At 41.7% G+C, this 19,262-nt stretch overlaps 1 protein-coding gene across 1 annotated transcript in view; it reads left to right on the top strand.

Moving 5' to 3' along the window:
* Nucleotides 1-19,262, top strand: part of SSU72 (SSU72 homolog, RNA polymerase II CTD phosphatase) — a 28,537-nt gene extending 9,275 nt beyond the window's left edge. Inside the window, exons 3-5 of the mRNA XM_082493368.1 lie at nt 15,414-15,553; nt 17,433-17,551; nt 18,666-19,262. Of these exons, the coding sequence (XP_082349494.1) occupies nt 15,414-15,553; nt 17,433-17,551; nt 18,666-18,767 (361 nt within the window). The 3' untranslated portion in view covers nt 18,768-19,262. The remainder of the gene's footprint in view (nt 1-15,413; nt 15,554-17,432; nt 17,552-18,665) is intronic.

The raw sequence follows: 19,262 nt of genomic DNA, 5'->3' as shown, positions 1-19,262 counted from the left end.
CCCCAAATGCATTTGCAGTATTACAATGAAACCTTTTCTCAAGATAAAAGAAAGCAAATTTAAACAATAGCCATTGCAAGGGAAGTAGGGCAAGATTGACTGCCCCTACATCTTTGCACTTTTGATTCTCAGATAATAGAAGTTAAGGTTTTCTGAGTGAAGACTGTCGGTGCAGAAAGCAACTCCATTTCCAGAAGTGGGGTTTTGAGGGTAAAGACTTCTACAGTAACCAAACCCAAACCTACTCTTGTCGAAGTTGTGGAGTAGTTTTTTTTGAACCGGGGTCATGTGGGCAGTCAGGTTTTTTGGGTGAGCGTTACTTCGTAGAGGTGATGGGCATGCGAACACTGCCTACTGAAGGGTGGGAGGGCCTGCTCTTCTGATGGGCTTTGACTGTAATTGGTATGGGAAAACCAAAGAAGGTGTGGTTCTTATGACTTAGCTGCTTGTTCCGTTCCCCAGCCTTGCTTTCATCAGCTAAGCGGAGATGACTGTCATCTGTACCCTTTCCATGTGTTTTGAAATAGTATATCTTGGTGACAACTGTCTACTTGTTCCATCACTGGAGTACGGGAACACATGAAGTTTGAGTGCTCGGCATTCATCACTGTCTCATGGAGGAGTCATGTCCTTCCTCCTGTTCTGTATGCCAGCAGGGGTCCAAAGCATTATGGACACTAGGTACTCAGTGAAATTGTGGCTGTAAGGGACTTAGAACATTCTCTGTTGGCCAGCCAAGTAAATGACCCCTGTTTCAGAAAGCGAACAAAAGTGAGCTTCTGCAGTGTTGGACATCAGTCAGAGCAAGGTTAAAAATGTGTTAGAGTGAAAAGGCCCATTGAAACTCTTACTCACTTGTGGAAAGGAGGGAGAACTATCAAAACCCCACTCTGCAGAGACTAAAAGCATCTTCGTTGTGGTTAATTAGTGAACTACAGAGCACAGGCTCACACATACCTTGAAGGCATATGTTGAATTTCAGATGCACAGGAATAAAGGATTAATGGAGCCAGGCATACAGATTCAGTTGAGTAGGTGGTTACGGTATATCTAAAATGGAAGTACTTCAAACCATTTTAAGATGTGGTAGTTAAACTTCAGAGTTAAAATAAGTATCCACATCAACCATTAGAATATTGCATCATCCACATTAGAATATTGCATTTAAATTCCCTGAGTCCTAATAGAGGGCTGCAACAAAATCATTTAAGGCTCTTCTGAATGTGGCTTTTGGTTGCTTTTTAAAATATTACCCTATTGTTTCTAGAACAGTAGAGGGTTCTACTACTAATCTGTAAGAGACGTGACCAATGTCTGCAGTACCTCTGTGAGGCTATGCATGTGTAGTATAGGTGCACTGCCTTGCTGTATTTGTGTGTGTAACTGGACCTCTCAAAGATGGGCCACTATGATTACTTATCCCTTATAGCTGTGTGGAGGGGTTCTGATTATATGATGGTGACTTTAAAGATGAAACAAAAATATGGGAAAACTGGTGAGCCTTACCTTCAAGTGAACGCAGAAACTGATCAAAGATGAAGCTTTCTAAACACCGATTTAGATCTGAAACAGCAGTTGCTGTTCAAATGGAAATTTGGCCAAAATTTTGCAGTAGTGGCTCCTGGGTTCTTCATCAATATTAACGACATCCATGGTGGAATGTTTCTTTCCCTTTCTCAACACTGATGTATCTGCAGCCCCCCAGATGGAAAAACCTAATGATTTCCATAGATAGGTTTTCTTACTAAGATTTCTAGGCAGCCTGCCGCTACTCCACAGGTTTGGCCTACTGCTCTGTTTCCTGCTTTTTTTTACCTCGTCTTTTAATTTGACCTGCTCTCTAACTGTAGATAGGATTCCAGTTTCAGCTCCATAATTACATGATTGGGGGTGGGGTGGGGGGGGGGCAAAACATGTCCTCAAGAAGTTACTAAAGGTATCATTCAGGTAGAAAGGGAAATGTTTTAGAAATGAAGAAAAGCTGGCTTGGTGCCTCTCACTCAAAGGCATAAGTACTCATTTCTTTTTTTTAAAAAAAAAAAAAAAAGTAGTGATAATCTAGGTGATTGGGATCTATTTTTTTTTTTCTGTGAACTCCATATTTAAGCTGGATGGCCATATGGTACTTCTTGAGCTATTGCTGATGTGTGGTGGTTGGTTGGTTTGTGTTTTGTTTTTTTTTTTTTTTTTTTTCAATTGTACCCTTCACATTCAGAAAAAGTGGAAACAGTTTCTTCTGCCATATACAGACCACTTTGCCAGTAAATATTCATAGCATTATGGTCTCCCCATAGCTGATGCTTATCCCTGGTTTATCCCCCCAGTCTTACAGCTGCTTAAGAAGATGTGTGCTATTAACTGGTAAGATGCATTGTGGTAGAACATCAGCAGAGGAAAATGGGGGGGCTTTGGAGCAAGCATGGGATTGCATAGCAGTCCCCGAATTGAAGGGGAAAAAGAAATCTGAAGCAGGTTCTGGCACACACAAGATCTTCACAGGGTCTGGGTTAACAGAACTGAAATCTCTATTTCACTACAGAAATTGAGGAGGTCCAAGAGAAGTATATTGTTGAACTAAATAGGATTCACTGTAGAACTGTGTTGGGGAGAGATTCTGTGCCCTCCCCAAAACTTTTCAGTCCCTATTGAGACACAGTCTCCTGTGCCCATGAAGAGGAATTAACACAAAGAGGATCAGGACTAGCTGAGAAGAGAGGGGATCCAGGACCAGTGAGACTGTATTGAGGAATAATTTTTCTGTCTTTGTAGGGCGGTGATGAAGAAGGAGGATCCTTTAGGGTTGAAGTCTTAGGCAGACATCTCTGCAGTTAAGTTTTTCTTGCAGAAAAACTGCGTTTTCTGTCTTGGAGTCAAGCTTAGCTTCATGGGACAGTACGATTTGAGTATTAATAGTCATGTCTTCCAGAAGGTTTCCTCTGCTCTCCCTTAATACTAATACTGGAAGAAAGGAATTGGTTTCTTGTGCCGTGTCTCTCAGCTGTAGTAGAAGGTTACTTGGCATCAGCCACAGAATTGATAAGCAAACTGCTGAAATACTGCGTATCCACTCCAGTGTGAGCGTGTTGCTGGGTTCTGCTCCGGGCAAGAAGTAGGACTGCTAGTTGGACCAAGGTCAGACTATCTTACAGGTCAATAGGAGGTCGTTCTCTATGCAGTCTGAAAGGTGGAGTCAATAAGAGATTAATACTTTTAAATCGGGGACCAAAACTGAAAAGGAATTGTCATAACACAACTAATAAACTAAAATTCCGTAAGTATGCAGCTAGTCCAGGATTACATCTGCCAGCTTTTCCCAGTTAGGTGTAGCATATATTATGAGGATAGTAGCATCTGTTTGTTACAGCCTTGGTCTTGGTTGTTTAGAATTCCTTGGTTCAGGTAGTCAGGTTCTTGAGAGTTCTTGCTCTTAAACTGATTGGTCTGCTCTAATATATCTTCTTAACATTGGAGTAAACTGATGTGGAGAAGCCAATTAATAAGTAGTGGCTTTATTCCATTTTCTTAGCCTGGCAAGTAAAAGAAGCGATAAAAGTATTTCAGTTTCAGATATAGTTCACCTAGAGCATAAACTGGATTTATTATTTTTTTTTGCCGCACTTCGAATCTCTTAAATTCTTTGTTTATATAAGACCTTCCTTCCATTGGGTTTAAACTTTCATTTTCTTGAGAGGGGTTTAGTGTCAAATAATATGTTGGATCTTGCTGCTTAGTTGTGTTTTCCTACTTTCATAAAGTGGCATATGATACTGATACCCAGATGATTCATGGCCTGAGCAGATGACAGTGCAGGCATTGATGGGGGAAAGCTGTTGAAGGAGAAGTTGGCAGTGACAGGAATATCTTGCTCTAAACCACTTCCCCAGTCTCTTTTGCATACTGTTTGTTCGTTGCAGAAACTTCTACTACCTGTAACAAAGCTCTAGGATCCATAATACTCGAGTAGTAATTCCCAACACTTCTGGATCCATGAACTACCCCAATACATGGAGCGTTTGTATCGGACCACTTTACTGGAGGCTGTGCAAAGCAACTGTTGAGTTAGTTGCTTAATGGGGAAAGTTATCACTGTATGGGTGCACAAGAGGACAAGTGAGATCTGCAGAGCATCCGCACATGGCTTTTGGGGGCCGTATAGCTCAAGCCTAAGCATTCCTTTTTTCAGGAGTAATTTAATTAACTTCCACTTCAGGTAAGCTCTTCGCACATGTATTTACCTTATGCTTTCATTTGATTTCTCGTCATGGATTTTGAACCCGTAAACAGTTGTCAGCATCTGTTCTGAGCTGTCATTCCAGTGGTCAGTGGGACAGTTTCTCTATCTCTGTAAACCACTTTGGAATGTTTTATTTTAGGTGTATTTGGAGGTGGTTTTTTTTTTGAAGCCTGACTTTGCAAAAGCTACAAATGGTTGAAATCATGGCCTGCTGCATGTCAGTGGCAAAACCTCTTTTGAATGCAGTACAGCACAAGTCTCTTTTTCTTTTTTAATGTGTCTTCCAGAGTGCTTTAATATTTGTAGAAGTAGAGGGATGAGGATGGAAAGCAGTGTTTAAACTGGATTTGAACATTCTTCTAAGAGGCACATTTCTGCAAATCTGTACACTTCCAGCCATAAGCTGAATTCCAGTCCCCTTTTCTCCGTGAAGGATCGTAAGACCAAAACATTTCACAAAACCTAAGGCCTTCAAAGGCAGCGGATATTATTTCCTCTGTGTTTGAACTTCTGGTACATGGTAGAAACTACAGACTCCAGTCTAATACTAAATGTTTTTTAGCATATAAAACAACCTCTGCCATCCTGTCTGTCTTCTAGGTAGAGTCTTTGGAAGGTTTATTTCCTTAACCGCGGTGAGTCCTGAACAGATTCTCTAAAGAATTCTGAGTAAGGGATCCGGTCTGAGGCTGATAACTATTGTAAAATACATTTAGAATTTGAGTGATTTCATTGACTGTGTTTCAGTCATAGTGTCTGTACTCTGTGAATGAACACAGAGTTTTGAATATTTAAGTGTCTAAAAGGGCATTCTTGTAAGTAACGTTGACATTTGGATCCGAGACTTGACATATTTGAATGAATGTTAAAAATAAGGCTACTTGAATGTCTAGCCAAAGTATGTCCCTGTCACCTGCTGGCCTCCTGAATGCACCATGCCAAATTAGCATTGCTTAAATACATTTTGCTGCATAAGCAGATCATAATGCATTGGCTCTGTTGCTTGTGATACGACACAGGAAGCTTTCATAAGTAGTCCTAGCAGTAAATGCAGCAAGACATTCATGCTCTTTGCATAACTAACTTCTTAGCGTGGGTTGTTTCTAGACCATCATCTTTGTAAGGGACTTTATATAAGGGTAAGTAAAAAATTTTGCCACTTCTGCTCATGGGCATTGGCTTAAATCCCACTCGGTCCTGTTGTAATCTGTAGTTAATAAAACCAAAAAGCAGTCTGCAGCATAAAAATGAGCATATCTATGTTTGATCCTAGTTAGGTAATTTCATCCCAGACTTGAATGAGGGGAGAAAAGTGACAGTAGACTACTCTTTTGTGCCTTGAAAAGGTTACCTCAGATTAACAGAAAACTTCTGTGACAATGTAAAGGGATGCTTAGACTTTTTTTTTTTCCTCTCCTTATATTGATTCCAAAACAATTTCCATCTTCAGGGGGGTGACTGTGATTTCTTCAACTAGCATTAGTTGCAAGACATCTTGATAGAAGGAAGATCAGAAAAAAAAACATGAAAGGTGAGAGAAATCTGAGTAAGATGGCCATTGTCACCATTTTGCACTGGTCACACTCCTTGTACTCAAGAGTGTGTGCAGCCATGTGCTTCAAGCGTTGACGGAATTATTTGTATCAGCGTTTTGTGAAGGACAGCGTATATCCTTCTATGTATTTAAAATACATTTTTTTCTGGCATCTGGATCCCCAAGTGCCAGATTTATTAAACTAGAGTAAATATAGCAAGGTTTCCGCAGCAGATCAACATATAAAGAAGTATTCAGCAATGCAGATCAAAAGTCTAGCATGGGAACAGCAGGAGAGGTGTGTGCCGGTTTCCTGCTTTCCATCTTAGTGGAAACAAGTTGGCTGACACAACTGTGTTTATAAAAATCCCACTCAATACAGAGGGTAGTTGCTGGCGTGGAATTCTTGTTGGAAGATGTTGTTCATGTCTGCTGCTAGCGTACAGGCGAGAAGTGTCTGAAGGGCTTCATATCCTGGATAGAGCTCGATCAGCCCTGAGAAAGTCATGTACACGAGAGCTCTTTATGAAAAAAAATCTGCAATAAACTTCTGAGAAAGTTGGCAAAAGATGGAAGCTAATATAAATAGAAACACGCATTTAAATGCTTACCTTTCCCAAACGTGATGCTGCTACTTTATGGGATACTTATTTTTGACTGATCTGATATAAGGTAGTGAAAGTAGTATTAAAATTTGAAGTAGTATTACTGAAGTCTCAGTTTTCAGGATGTGGGAAAGAAATTCAGGCTGTCTTGCTGCCATATACCTCTAATTGGTATAGCATAGTTATCATTTCAGGAAAAAAAACCCTGAAGTGATTAAAGCACTGTATTTTCAGGTGATAATAAGTTGAGGTGGGGGTGAGGGGGAGAAGGCGTTCTGGCTTCATTGCTGCCCAGTGACAGAATTGGCAGTCTTTGGAATCTTTAGAATTTAATGCAAGAATAGAGGCACACTAATGACGAGCGTGAGAAGGGCTTATTGTGAGAAGTGTTTACCCGAGGTGCACAAGTTGGGGCTGTGTGAGCTTTGCAAAACGGGCTGTTAGTCAGCCTGTGGATTCAGCGCATCCCTGTGTGCTCCGGTATTCTGTTTGTAGTGTTGGGCTAAGGAATGTTTGCCACAGACCTCCTCCAGCGTGTTTCTTGCTCTGCGTGCTGCTGCTTAAAAGTGGCCCTGCTGTCTTTATGAATGTGTTCTCAGGTTTCCCAAGTGTGTTAAATGAAATGGCTTAATTGATTTAAGTTTTTTAATACTTGCGTTTTGCTTTATCTCAGTTGCCCTATCCAGCTATAACTATTTAGTTGAAAATTTCCTTTGAGAGCAGTACAAAGCAATGACAACAACAGAAGCCCATTTGATAATGGTTGTTGCAGACCCTGTTTCTGAGCCATTAAATGGAATGATTAATATTTTTCTCAGAGACCTCTCTCCTCACAGCTACCTCAAAGTACTTCCCCCCGCCCAATCCTACAACGTTTGCTGCTCATCTTCTGAATCCGGCACTTCTCTCTAAACCTGAGAAGAGCATCCAAAAGTAATGTGTGATACTTATGAACTCTTATGATTCCTTCTTGCTTGCCTACTGGTCCTGATAATGATTTCTGTATTCATTTGTTAACGTGTCCATGTCACATACTGGACTTGCCAGTAGATTGAGCTGTCTTGCCAAGTGACCAAGACCCTGTAGATTCCGGCAATCAAAATCGAACTTCTCTTGAAGAACACACTTGGATGAAGTGCATAGTCAGCTGCTTGATGGCATAGTTAAACATGCCACATCTTTGAAGTCATCTTGTGTTCTGTCTCTGGAATCCTGGTCTTTCTGGTATGTCCGTGATTTCCCTTGTCCAGCTCTTTGGCAGTGGACTTTGCCACTGCTCCCTCTCTTTTCCCCTTGGACAGCTTGTATCTGGGCAGCCTCGTCAAATACAGTTTCAGCTGTTCAGCACCAATAGGTCACTGTCTGGCACTTGAGCTCTAGGCTAAGCTAAAGATCTTTCCTTCTTTCGGTGACATGTGGATATGTAGCCCCCAGCTTTAGGGCTCAACCAGACAGGAGGAAATGAGCACAGCTGGTGTGGTGTTGTATTTGGACCAACCGCTGTGAGCGTGCTCAGCTGGATTTTATCTGTGCAGCTGGTAGCTGAAAGTGCTACGTGGTTGTCCTCAGCAATGAAAAACAAGTGACACCTCAGTTCTTTGCAAGTCACTAATGCAGGCACAAATGTTATCAGAAATGTTATTTAACCCAAATTAGTGTGTTTGTGATATTTGGGGATGTCATATTCTCAGTGTTAAGACTGTAAGTTACACAGTGCCACAGAAGACTTGTGAACAAACTGGTTTGTACTAAATCTATCCAATTTCAATGCCAAATGAAAGGCAGTTTGGGCTCTGGATGTGGAATGTAGGCAGTTCTTGCAGTCGTAATCACAGTTGCTTGGAAAGTAGAGCTGGTGGTGCCCATTTTTAGTCTTTTATTCCCTGTAAAAGGAAGTGCTTCTGAAGGTGGAAGAAGGTTGGGCAGTCTCACCCCCCCACACGCTTCCTTTAAGGAGATGTCTAGCTCCTAGGCATTTTGCCCAGCAGGGTTTAACACAGCATATCTTCTGTTTGTAGTACAGATACTAATAAATAAATTAAGATGGTATGGAAGAGACCTGCAAGTGCCATTCATACTAGTGTGAGAAGTATTCTGCTCTGCTGCTGGTTCTTCACAAAGAAGAATTGCAGCATCTGAGTATGATGACAGCTGCACCAAAATGAATAATCAGCACGTCGGATTTGTTTGAAGATGTAGAAGCTTTGGGTGCCAGCCATTGCTTTAAAGATGTTTTTTTCCTAAAAAGCGTGTATACATTTTAGCAAATGTAGTTTGCCCAATTATATTTAATAAATTGGTCTCTAGTATATTTTAGATGACTGTACTAATTTACATACCCCAAAACTTTCAGCACAAATCACTTGAGTTTGTTTCACCTGGGAGTTAAAATGAAATATATTGAATGTTTTGACCAGTAGGTGATCATTTTTCTTTTATCATACAGAATTTTAATTTAAGTAGGTCAATATATTGGTAAATAAATTGTATAAGGCAACACTTACCTCATCTAAGTTTAGTCATCTGCAGACTAGTCATCTTGATGGCACTTGGTTGGATGCCCTTATGCCAAGAGGAGAGAAAGGGATATTTTAGATGATTATTTTTTCATGGAGGGTGGAAGAATTAAAACGGAGTAGCTAGGCTACGGATATGCCAGATTCTTTTTCACTGACTATCAAGGAAGACTTTCTACCTTGGTGACCTTAGATGTAGGTGTTTATATACAACCTTCTAAACCTGCGTGGCTGAATTAATCTAAATTTCTTCTTAAGGTATGAAAAATACTTCTGAAATTAAATTGTCTAGATGCAATGATTGCCACCACGAAAACGCAGCTCTGTAAGCAATAGTGGTAAAAAATGGAAACCAAAGAAGCCTTTGTTTTAAAACACAGCATGCTGTGCTGAAAATATGTTAGTGTAAAGAAGTTGGCATGCAGTTTAGTTTTCTCACTTGCATTTCTTGTAGGGTGCTTGGTATCCAGGTGATGTTTCTGAAATACACGTTCCTTTCTAAACGTGCAACTTAGATGGCCTAAGGGGATGGTCATTCCTGTCTGACCATTCCTGAATACCAGGCTCTGGGGTTGCAGTACTGTTGAACTCTCCCCGCTGAACTGATAGAGCATTGCGATTGCAGTTGGGCGTTGAGCTCTGCAAAACAATCATTTACTGGAAGACAGAGCTCATCTGGCTACGTCCAAATCTGATTTTAGTCCATCCTGTCTTTCTGAATTTCTCATTCAGAATTTTGCAGTCTTGTATCTCAAAACTGAGATGGTAGGTAGAGGCCCCGTCATCCTCGTTACTGGAAAAAAAACCCCACCATTAACTAGATTTATTCCCAATGAAGTTAATAGCTATTATTGATTCCTACTGCTCTGGGAAAAGAAGCAGTGATCTTGTGCTCTGATGGATTCAAATGTGTCTACTGTTGTGCAGTTTACCTTTTTCAGCCTTTAACTGTCTGATCTTGGGATTTATCAAAGCCTCCTGTTTTTTCTCTTTGCTACTATTGCTGTTTGTCAACCTCAAGTACAGGTTCTCTAAACATAATCCATAATAATTCCTGTGCAGACTAGTTGCTTTCTGTGCCATGTATCTTGCCATATCCTCTGTGCCTTAACAAGAGTATCTGTTTTTATTTAATGCAAATAAAACTTGGTTTTCTTACATAACTTTCTATAAGATTGTTCCATGATAAAAATGCTCAAGTTGCAGCCAGTACTTTATTGTAACCTTGTCCTCTGGTTTTGAGCTTCCTTTCTTCTTGCTGTCCTCTTGCGCTTCTACTTGAGAAGCGTATTCAACATAAAACCTTGAGGTCTGGAGGTGACGGAAGGTCTGAGGCTGGGTTAGGTGTGACACGCAGATAGCACGGCATATTGCGGGGGGGGGAGCGGGGCAGAATTCTTAACGGAAAGTCAAATCTGATGCATTTGGCTATTATTTTAATGCATGTTATTCAGTACTCTCAGGTGCTGGCAGTCCACTTTAATATTGCTGTATTGGGGGGAAGTAGTCTCAATGTGTAGTTTTCTAGGGAATATACCATATTTTATCTAGGAGCTATTTAAAAAGGGGAAAGAAAAAAAAAAAGGTACTTTCTATCCCCACAGAGAAACTCCATGTCACTTTCCAACTAGATTTTGGTGTGAAGAAGAGAATGCCTAGACTCCCTTTAATTCTTCATAGACAGACTTACAATTTTTTTCTAAAGACCATCTTTAGTTTCCTAAAAAGTTGGTTTCTGAAATAGAACTTGGAGTAACTGCTGGTCTCGAATGTGGCTGAACAGAGGAATGAGCGTATTGTTCATAGGCATAAATGGGGAGATAGCGCTAACATTTGAGTCATAAAAAAAATTTAATTACGCCATGAATGACTTTTATATAACTGTATGAGCATATTCAATACAACTTTAACAGTTAAAAAATTACATCGAGATCCTGGGAAACCTAATTAGGAGAGAGTGTAAATATGCAAGAGCATGTGCTTCAGTGGGGTTGGGTTTTTTTTCCAATTAATTTTCATAGTACCTGAATGGAATAACATGTAGCATCTATAGGAGGAATTTTTGTTGTTGTTCTAAGTCTGCCTGTCGTTTCTTTTAAACGTGTTTTACCCAGCTGGCCTCTGACAGGGATGATCATCAGACAGCATTAAGGGACTGACTGACGTTGCAAAAGCTACATGAGGTTTATTCCCCCTAGATTATTTTTTTTTTAATGAATTTCCGACAATAGTTCTCACAAAATTATAGCCAGAAACATCTTTCAGGTTTGTAAGGATCCAATTTCCGAACAAAACCAGCAATCCACAGTCTATTGAATTTCATAGTCCGGTAACCACCAAACTTTTGCCACTCTGTTCAACTGCACAAGAAACGCTATCAGCAGAATGGGAAGTTGTACATTTGTCGAAGCAATTTCATCATTGTCTGTCACCAAGGGAGTGGTGTATATGAACATTGAAAAATAGTATTCTGGGATAGGGAAAACTTCAATTTTTTTATTATTATTATTTTTAGCCTCATAGGTCTTATGACATACAGTGCAGGTTTTGGGGAGGTGAGAGCAAGGAATTACTCTAATCGTAATCAATGTGTGAAGATAATTGAGAAAACACTGAACAAGAAAACACTTCTCAGGATGATGTGCATTGCCCCGTGGATGTTCTCCCACGTGCCAGTTTCACTTTAACACAAGCCTCTGTTCACAGCTTTTACCAAGACTTACCATATTTTGCAGGGTGGACCTGTTAATCAGTTACTTCAGTGCAGCAGTTGAAGATGGGCGAGAGCAGCAAATAGACTTTCAGTTCTGTAAAACTACTTCTGAATATTGCTGCTGTTTGGGGAGAATAGTTTATAAAGTATCTTAAATTGAAGTTTCTTTCAGTAGGGACTTTTGGAGAGGACTTGACAAACTCACAAACATTTTAGTATTTTAGAACTTTTAAGCTTCCTGCTGGGGGGGGGGGGGGGGCGGGAGCATTTAGGGAGGAAATTGTGGATCGTTGGTATTTTCTTTGTTACTGTTGCACCGAATGATTTCCTGTGTCCATCCTTTTGTCCCATAATACTGGCCAGAGGTTTTGAAGTTTGAAGCGCCCAGTTCAAAGCAAACGCTCCCGTGAAAGGACACCTGCAAAAGCAAACGCTGAATGAGAGAGGGAGAGGAGAGAGAATGCATCAGTATTACTGGCTCATGTTCAGGCAGTTGGTAAAATCTGCTTGTTCTTGCTTTGTCAATGATGGAGGTTTCTGAACAAAAGCAGACTGGTGGCTGTGTGGTCTGTTAAGTACAGTCACCACTGGCTACGCGGTGCTGAAGGGGGGAAGACAGACTGTACTGTCCTGGTCTAGTGGGAGGTGTCCCTGCCCATGGCAGGGGGTTGGAACTCGATCATCTTCAAGGTCCTTTCTGACCTAAACCATTCTATGATATGCATCTTCCAGTGAGCGCTTGTAGCTACAAGTATCCTGTCAGTGAACTAATTACTGATAAACTGATTAGGGGGGTAAGGGATGGTTAGCCACGTGTATTGGGGCAGAGACTTATCGAGTGGATGGTAAAAGGCATTTCCAGTGTCTATGGCAGGAATTTTAAATTGGGGTAGCAGAAGCTATGAAAGCTGTAGGGATTTAATCTAAACACACGTGCACAACTCTTGTAATTATTTTTTTTTTTTAATACATGTATGTCTTCCTCAATACATTGTTACAGGATATCCTTAAGTAAACGGGGAGAGTGCACAGCCAGTAACAGCAGGAATAGCTGGGAATAGCTGTCTCCATAAAAGTGGGCAACAATGCTGTGTCTATTGGAAAAACACAACTTGTATTACAACATCTCCTTTTTATATCAAATCTTTCCATTACTGAGTTGTCATGCATAAATTTCATTATACTGTGGATCTGTTTAGCATAGTTATTCCAATAAAGGTGATATCTGAATTGGGCTCACTGTAATAATGTGATGGATTTTCTATACCAATAGTTTGCAGTGGGTGAAGGCCTCTTAGATAAAGCGCGAGTGTTTTGTTGACTTTCTGAGCGTGGTAGTGTTAAGAAGGCTGCTACAGCCAGACGACAGCACTGAAAGCCAGGGGAAAATTTTGTGAGTACCTTCTGAAGTGACTGCTGAAAAGAAAGAGCAGAGATGCATAGGGCGGGAGCATGGAGTTGCAGTGTCTTGGAAGGAAAGCAAAGTCTGACTGAAACAATTCAACATCTGGCAGTATGGTGGAAGCCATTAATGAGTTGTTATATCTTTGCATTCGCCTGATCTCATGAAGATACAGAAGCTGGGTTATGGTCATGCCTTGGAGACAATCATGCAGATCACCTCCCCCTGCTTGCTGAAAGGATGGCGTGCTGGTTTTTCCCAGGTGAAAAAGAGTTCAGACAACCAAATATGAAAGCGTCATGAATCTTAACTGCTTGTTTCAGTCTCCTTTTATAGGCAGATGGACCCTTGGAAAAAAAATAGCTGTAAGTTGGCAGCAGAAAGCTCGACTGTGTGAAGCAGCAAGCTTGACTGTGTGGGTTTTCTGAATATGCGTAATTCGGTCTCCAAGCTCAGTCAGGGAAGCTAGGGGACAGATGCCAGCAACATTTTATCCTAGAAAGGGGAGGAGGGGGGAAAGAACCCCCAAAAGGGTGTGGGATGTTGCAGATATTTTTCCCTTGAGCTGCATGATGTGGAAAGGAGGACTGTAGAGCGCAGAAGGGGCTCACCTTCCAGCTGAACAAAGCAATGCAGCCAGATGTTTACAAGTATTTAAAAAATGGCTGTTGCAGTCATTCTCGTGCTTTGCGAATAAGTAGAGGTCAAAGTGGCTACCTTGAAGTGGAGTTTTTCCAAGCGTCACAAAGCCAATGAGAGTTTGCAGGAGTGCCGTGGGGAAGCAGTGGGTGCTGGTGGAGCTGCTTGAGAGAGAGCTTTGGGCTACGGGGACAATTCTTTAATTATATAGGGAGAAATCTTTTGGGAAAGAAGAGTGGTAAAAGGCTCGGGGGTGACCCGAAGAAAAGAAAAGCAGTAAAAGTCAGTTGGCTGAGAGAATTGACAACGTTATGTTTGTGATAAACAATGTATTTGTTCACTTTGTGATGCAAAATTGAAATTTTCTTTAGTCAAGATGCACACATCGCACTGAACGTATTTTCCGTATCAAGTAGACTCTTACAGGTAGAAAGATGGGTTTGATTTTTTAATATAGCTTAGACACTTGAAAGACTTAAAATCTTCGGAGGCCGTTTGCTTGCAAACTGTTCCAAGAACACTTTGAAGCGTATGGAGTGGCGGGTGTGGGTCTGGCTACCCGGGGCAGGAGAACCGGGGATGCCGGAGGGCCTCTGCAGGCAGGTAGGCAGAAAGTTGCTGGTCTCTCATTACAAAAGATGAGGACTGTTCTCTGAAAAGAATTAAGATACCTTTTAGCTATGTCTGTGACCTTTTCAACAAGGAAATAAGCCAAGACGATCTCTTGTATACTTGCTACTCATAACGGAAAGGGTTTTTTGCTCAGAATCTTTCTGTTATCTCAAGAAATTATAGACTGTTACCCTTGCTGCTACTTTAACTTAAAAATAAATACTTAGATGGCTAAAAATACTGCCGCTTCAAAGCAAGGAGGAGATGCATCAGTTTCCAGGCTTTCTTAATTCAAGCCTTTCCTGGTATTCCTAATTTATCCATAAAAATTTGCCTTCAGAGGGAGTTTGGTTTTAGTCAAGTGAGCAGATTAGCATGACTGTCAACCCTGGTGTGCTCCTGGTGAAACTGCATGTCCCCGAAGGCTGAGAAGACAGCGGGATGAGTGAATCCTGCCTGAAAAGGGGATACAGGATGTAAATTTGAGCCTCGAGGTTGTGGTACCAGCATAAATATAGCTGCCAAGCGGCGTAACAGATCCCTTTCACACAGCAACTGAAGTTCTGACAGGCAAAAAGTCGGTGTTTTTCTTCATTCCCATTTATACATTTTGGGATATTCTTAAGGGGTGGTGCTTCTGTGATGGAGTGGATTCTCTTTGGAAGTTTGGTTGTGTAAACCTGAGGCCCGAGCAGGGCTTCGTGCAGATGTGCGGTTGGCACCAGAAGCACCATACGATTGACTTTGAAGATAGAGGCCCCTGGAGTGAGGGGGGCAGTGACTTCAGCGAATGTAGGACGTTCTGCTCACGCACACAGCTAAGTCTCTGGGTTTTAAGCATTATGGAGATAAAAACAGTTGCCCAAGAAAAGTTGTCCTTCTGAGGAACTCTGCTCTCATGAGGGCCCTTTAAAGCTGTCTCTGCGGTTGTACTAATGACAGTGACGGGTCTCTGGACACCAGAAGCTGCATGAATTACCCTGCCTGGTGGGGGTCACGCTGCCACCTTAAAGGTCTGTTTAGTGGTCACTGATCTTTATGTCTGCAAACAGAAAGAATCTTGTTTTAAAGATACAGCAGTAATTTAACTTGTGTTGGTCACTTGCTCAAAAACATGACTTCTCTTAAAGTAAAGGTACTTAACTCGAGTGACTTCAGATACACACAGAATGGGATTTTACACATGTTGGACAGAAATAAGAGAATCAAGCCACGACCAGAAAGATTCCAGAACTGCAAAGATGTTTTTGATTTGATCCTAACGTGTGAAGAAAGAGTCTATGATCAAGTAGTAGAAGGTAAGGACCTTGAACTGATAAATCAAGTTAACTTTGAGTGCTTTTTTTTCCCCCTTTCTCCTTGAAGTCCTTCACAAATCTGGAAACCTGTGTCTGCTGTGACTACTGCTGGAACACCAGCAGGGACAAGAGCTTGCAGTCCGTTCACTTAGACGTTACGTACAGGAGAAGCGATGGCTGAATACTTATTTCTAAAAGATGCCGGTGTTGGCAGCTGCACGGAATGTGTGTGTATAGCAATTTTAAGGGCTGACGTAAGGAAAGAGCAAACGTTTGGAGAAATTCAAATACATGTTTGGTTTGAAAGTGCTCGTGGATCTGGAAAAGTACTAAGTTTTATGTGATGAGCGTTTTTTCACCCGGGGTTGATGGAGAAGCAAAGCCTAAGCTGTCTTCTTCATGCAGCTTCCCTTCCCTTGTCTGCAGAAGACTTCCTGTGACCCACCAAGCAGTCTGTCCACAATAAATACCTCCTGTACGAGTGGAGAAACTGTTCTTGAGTGCGGTTAACATACTGAAACCGTGCTGCGGCGTTGCCCTGAAATGAGTCAGCGAGATACGCCAGAAGAATCTCAGCTGGGGACTGGGTTCTGCATGAACAGGATGCAGCAGGCTCGACGTGAGCTCCCGGAAAGTCCTGGGGTTTCAGCAGTGACTCGGTTAGCTCCTGGGCTGGGAACCCTGCCGCTCTCTGGAGACGCTGGGTATGGGCTTAGGTGAGGCTGGAGGTCTTTGCTTTACACTGGAAGAGCGGCCAACGCAATTAGTATCGCACACCTAACTTAAAAGGCTGTTGCCTTGGCTCCGCAGTCCTCAGCGGTCACGTCACAAGCAATTGTCCTGGTTTCAGGGAAAACAGACCCAATTTGCTTTTCAGTAATTTTACTGAATAGAGAACAATACAGAGCACGATACAATGGGCTTCTGCGAGCTGAGCGATTGGTGTTCTCAATCTTTAAGTGAAGTGTTTGAAATGTATTGGTAAGTTCTGAGAGCAACTGCCCTGGTACTTGTGTGGGTCTTCAGCGAGTCCAGCGTGTCTTGCGTAGAAAACATCTAGTTTTAGGTGAATATCCTGAGGAAGGGAGGTGAAGAGCAACCACTTGCTAATTTTCCAGTTGTGCGTCTCTCTAACTTCATGGTAATGCCCGTCATAATTGACCAGTGAGAGGAAGAAGGCTTGAGTGCCACCAGACAGCTCTAGATGGGAAAGCTGACTCTTCAAAAATGGAGACCTCAGCAGGTTGGCCAAAATGAAGCTGCAGGAGGGGGTTGGGAAAGAACAACGGGCAGCTTAAAAACAGTGCGTGTGATATGAAGGATATGTTAAAGAGGCATAACGGTAATACACGGGTGGGTTAGTAGGAAAAGGTTGTTTTATTTTTTCCCCCTTCACCCCCTGTTAATACGTAGAACACATTAAAGCCAGAATTTTCTAATGTGACTGTCGGCGCTGAGCTTTAGGAGTTCAGCCTGCAGTTTAATTCTCGGTGTTGGATGTACAGTGCTGTTTTGAAAAACAAGCAATTAAAACTTTCCATGTGAGGAAGCCCAGAGTCATTCTTGACTTTTGAGACTCTTGATCTTGGTCGTTAAGGACCATCAGAGTAAGGTGAGCAGTAACTTTTCGGGAAAATATACTGCCACGACCCTTCCACAAAACTGAATTCTTTTGTTTCCAAAATCAGTCTCTCATTTTTGAAATAAGAGGGACTATTGTTTGAGACAACATTAAATAAAATTTTCTAAAAACAAGTTTGGAGAAGGCAGAGGTGGACAATGCCTATGTATTTTTAAAAGTCTTACGAATACTCTGTGTAAAATACGATACCATTCCACCCAACGTTTTGCTGTTTACGTGTGTTTTATTTTCAACTAGATTTAAATTCCAGAGAGCAGGAGACGTGTCAGCCGGTACATGTGATCAACGTGGACATTCAGGATAACCACGAGGAGGCAACCCTGGGTGCTTTCCTTATCTGTGAGCTCTGCCAGTGTGTAAGTAGAGAGGGCTCGTTGCCTGCGGCTACCTCGGGCCCAGCAGGCTGCCCAGGGGGTGGGGGTTGCTTAGCGCTCCTTCAAGGTGCTGCGTGTTGCAAAAGTTGTTTAAGACAAATCCGTGTCAAGAGACGCAAGTTTCCAAATTCTTGTGGTTCATTTTGGAGCTGTTGTGCGAACGGATGAATTTTAACCGAGTTCACCGTTTCCAAAGTGGACTCTGCGTTGAAACCCGCTGTGTTGATGGCTTCCACGGAGAGCAGTATTGCGAAGCGCCGCGCGTAACTGTGACGCGTGTTGAGCCCGTGCTCGGGACACTGTTTACGGTGAAAACATCCCTTTCAAAAGCAGTTGTAATGATACGTGGGGTTTAAATGTCGGGGTCGCATTCTGCATCACGATACACCTGAAAAACATCCTGCGGAGGTGTATTTTGTAGTACCGGCCCTGCTCTGTGTGTGATGCGGAAGACAAAAAAAACGGTGCTTTCTGTCATCCACGTCCAGGGACCATAGCTCTTGAGGGAGGGCTGAAATAAGCTGCACAAACCGTCGGTGTAACTGTCAGGAGAATAGAGAAAGGATCCGTGTCCTTTTATAGTGTGCAAGTTGATGAGTTCACCTATTCCAGTGTGGCAACGGGCTCTTTTTTTTTTTTTTTTTTTTTTTTTTTTCCCCTCCTTTTCGTTTTTAACTCCAGCCTGTGTGATCTATTCCGGTGTGAAATCCTTTCCAGGTTCAAAAAGCCCAAGAGGGTTCAAGGACTTGAAATTTTAGCCATCTGTTCAGTGTGCTTGTAGCTATTCTGGAGCTTCCATTCGTTACCTAGCGCGGATGGCGGTTGCCTACTCAACAGAGTACTAGTTAAGTGCCAGTTGGGTGGGTTGGGGAAGGAAGGGTATGCAGATAAACATGATGCGGAATATATATCCGTTTGGGAACGCTGGGAATCTCGATAGAGCCCCCAGTGCTGCGCCGTTCCGTACAGCCTGCTGGTTTAGCTTCGCAGGAAGCCAAAAGCGCTGAATTATTACCGTTTTCTAAACTAAACTACGCGGTATCCTTGGAGTCCGGTTGCTTAGTTGTGTGTTTTGTGTTTTTTTTTCCTCTTCTAGATACAGCACACAGAAGACATGGAAAATGAAATAGATGAGCTGTTACAAGAATTTGAAGAGAAAAGTGGAAGGACTTTTCTTCATACTGTCTGCTTTTATTAAAGCACATCTGTCTCTTAGGCCTTAATACAGATGGGGGAAGCATGTGTTTAAAGTTCTGATTATACTGTATTTTCCTGGAAAATGAATATTGATCTTTTTTTTGTTGTTTGTTTAAAAACTCCTTTTCAGTGTCTTTTTGTTTTGTTTCAGGTATTCTGTCACAGGTAGGCAGAGATACTGGCTGGGGTTGTACATATGAGATGATAAAAGTATACACAAAGGCCACCTATTTAAAAATGAAAATCAAGTTTTTCTTTAAATCCTACTTATTACAAGTAGGTCTTTAATTATAAAAGAGAATGTTTCTTGAATATAAGTTTATAATGTATTTTTCCAGCTTACAAATTTATTTTATTTCAGTTGTGCTTTTTTTTTTTTATTATTTTAATGTGACAGAATGACTGAACGATGTGAGGATATGAATGGAACAATGAAAACCGAGTATCTGTATATTATTAGATATAAAGTTGGAAGCGTCCAATAAAAATGAAAAAC

This window comes from Vanellus vanellus (assembly GCF_965231255.1).
Source record: "Vanellus vanellus genome assembly, chromosome: 20".
In the NCBI taxonomy this organism is placed as follows: domain Eukaryota; kingdom Metazoa; phylum Chordata; class Aves; order Charadriiformes; family Charadriidae; genus Vanellus; species Vanellus vanellus.
This window is presented reverse-complemented; position numbering and strand designations above follow the sequence as displayed.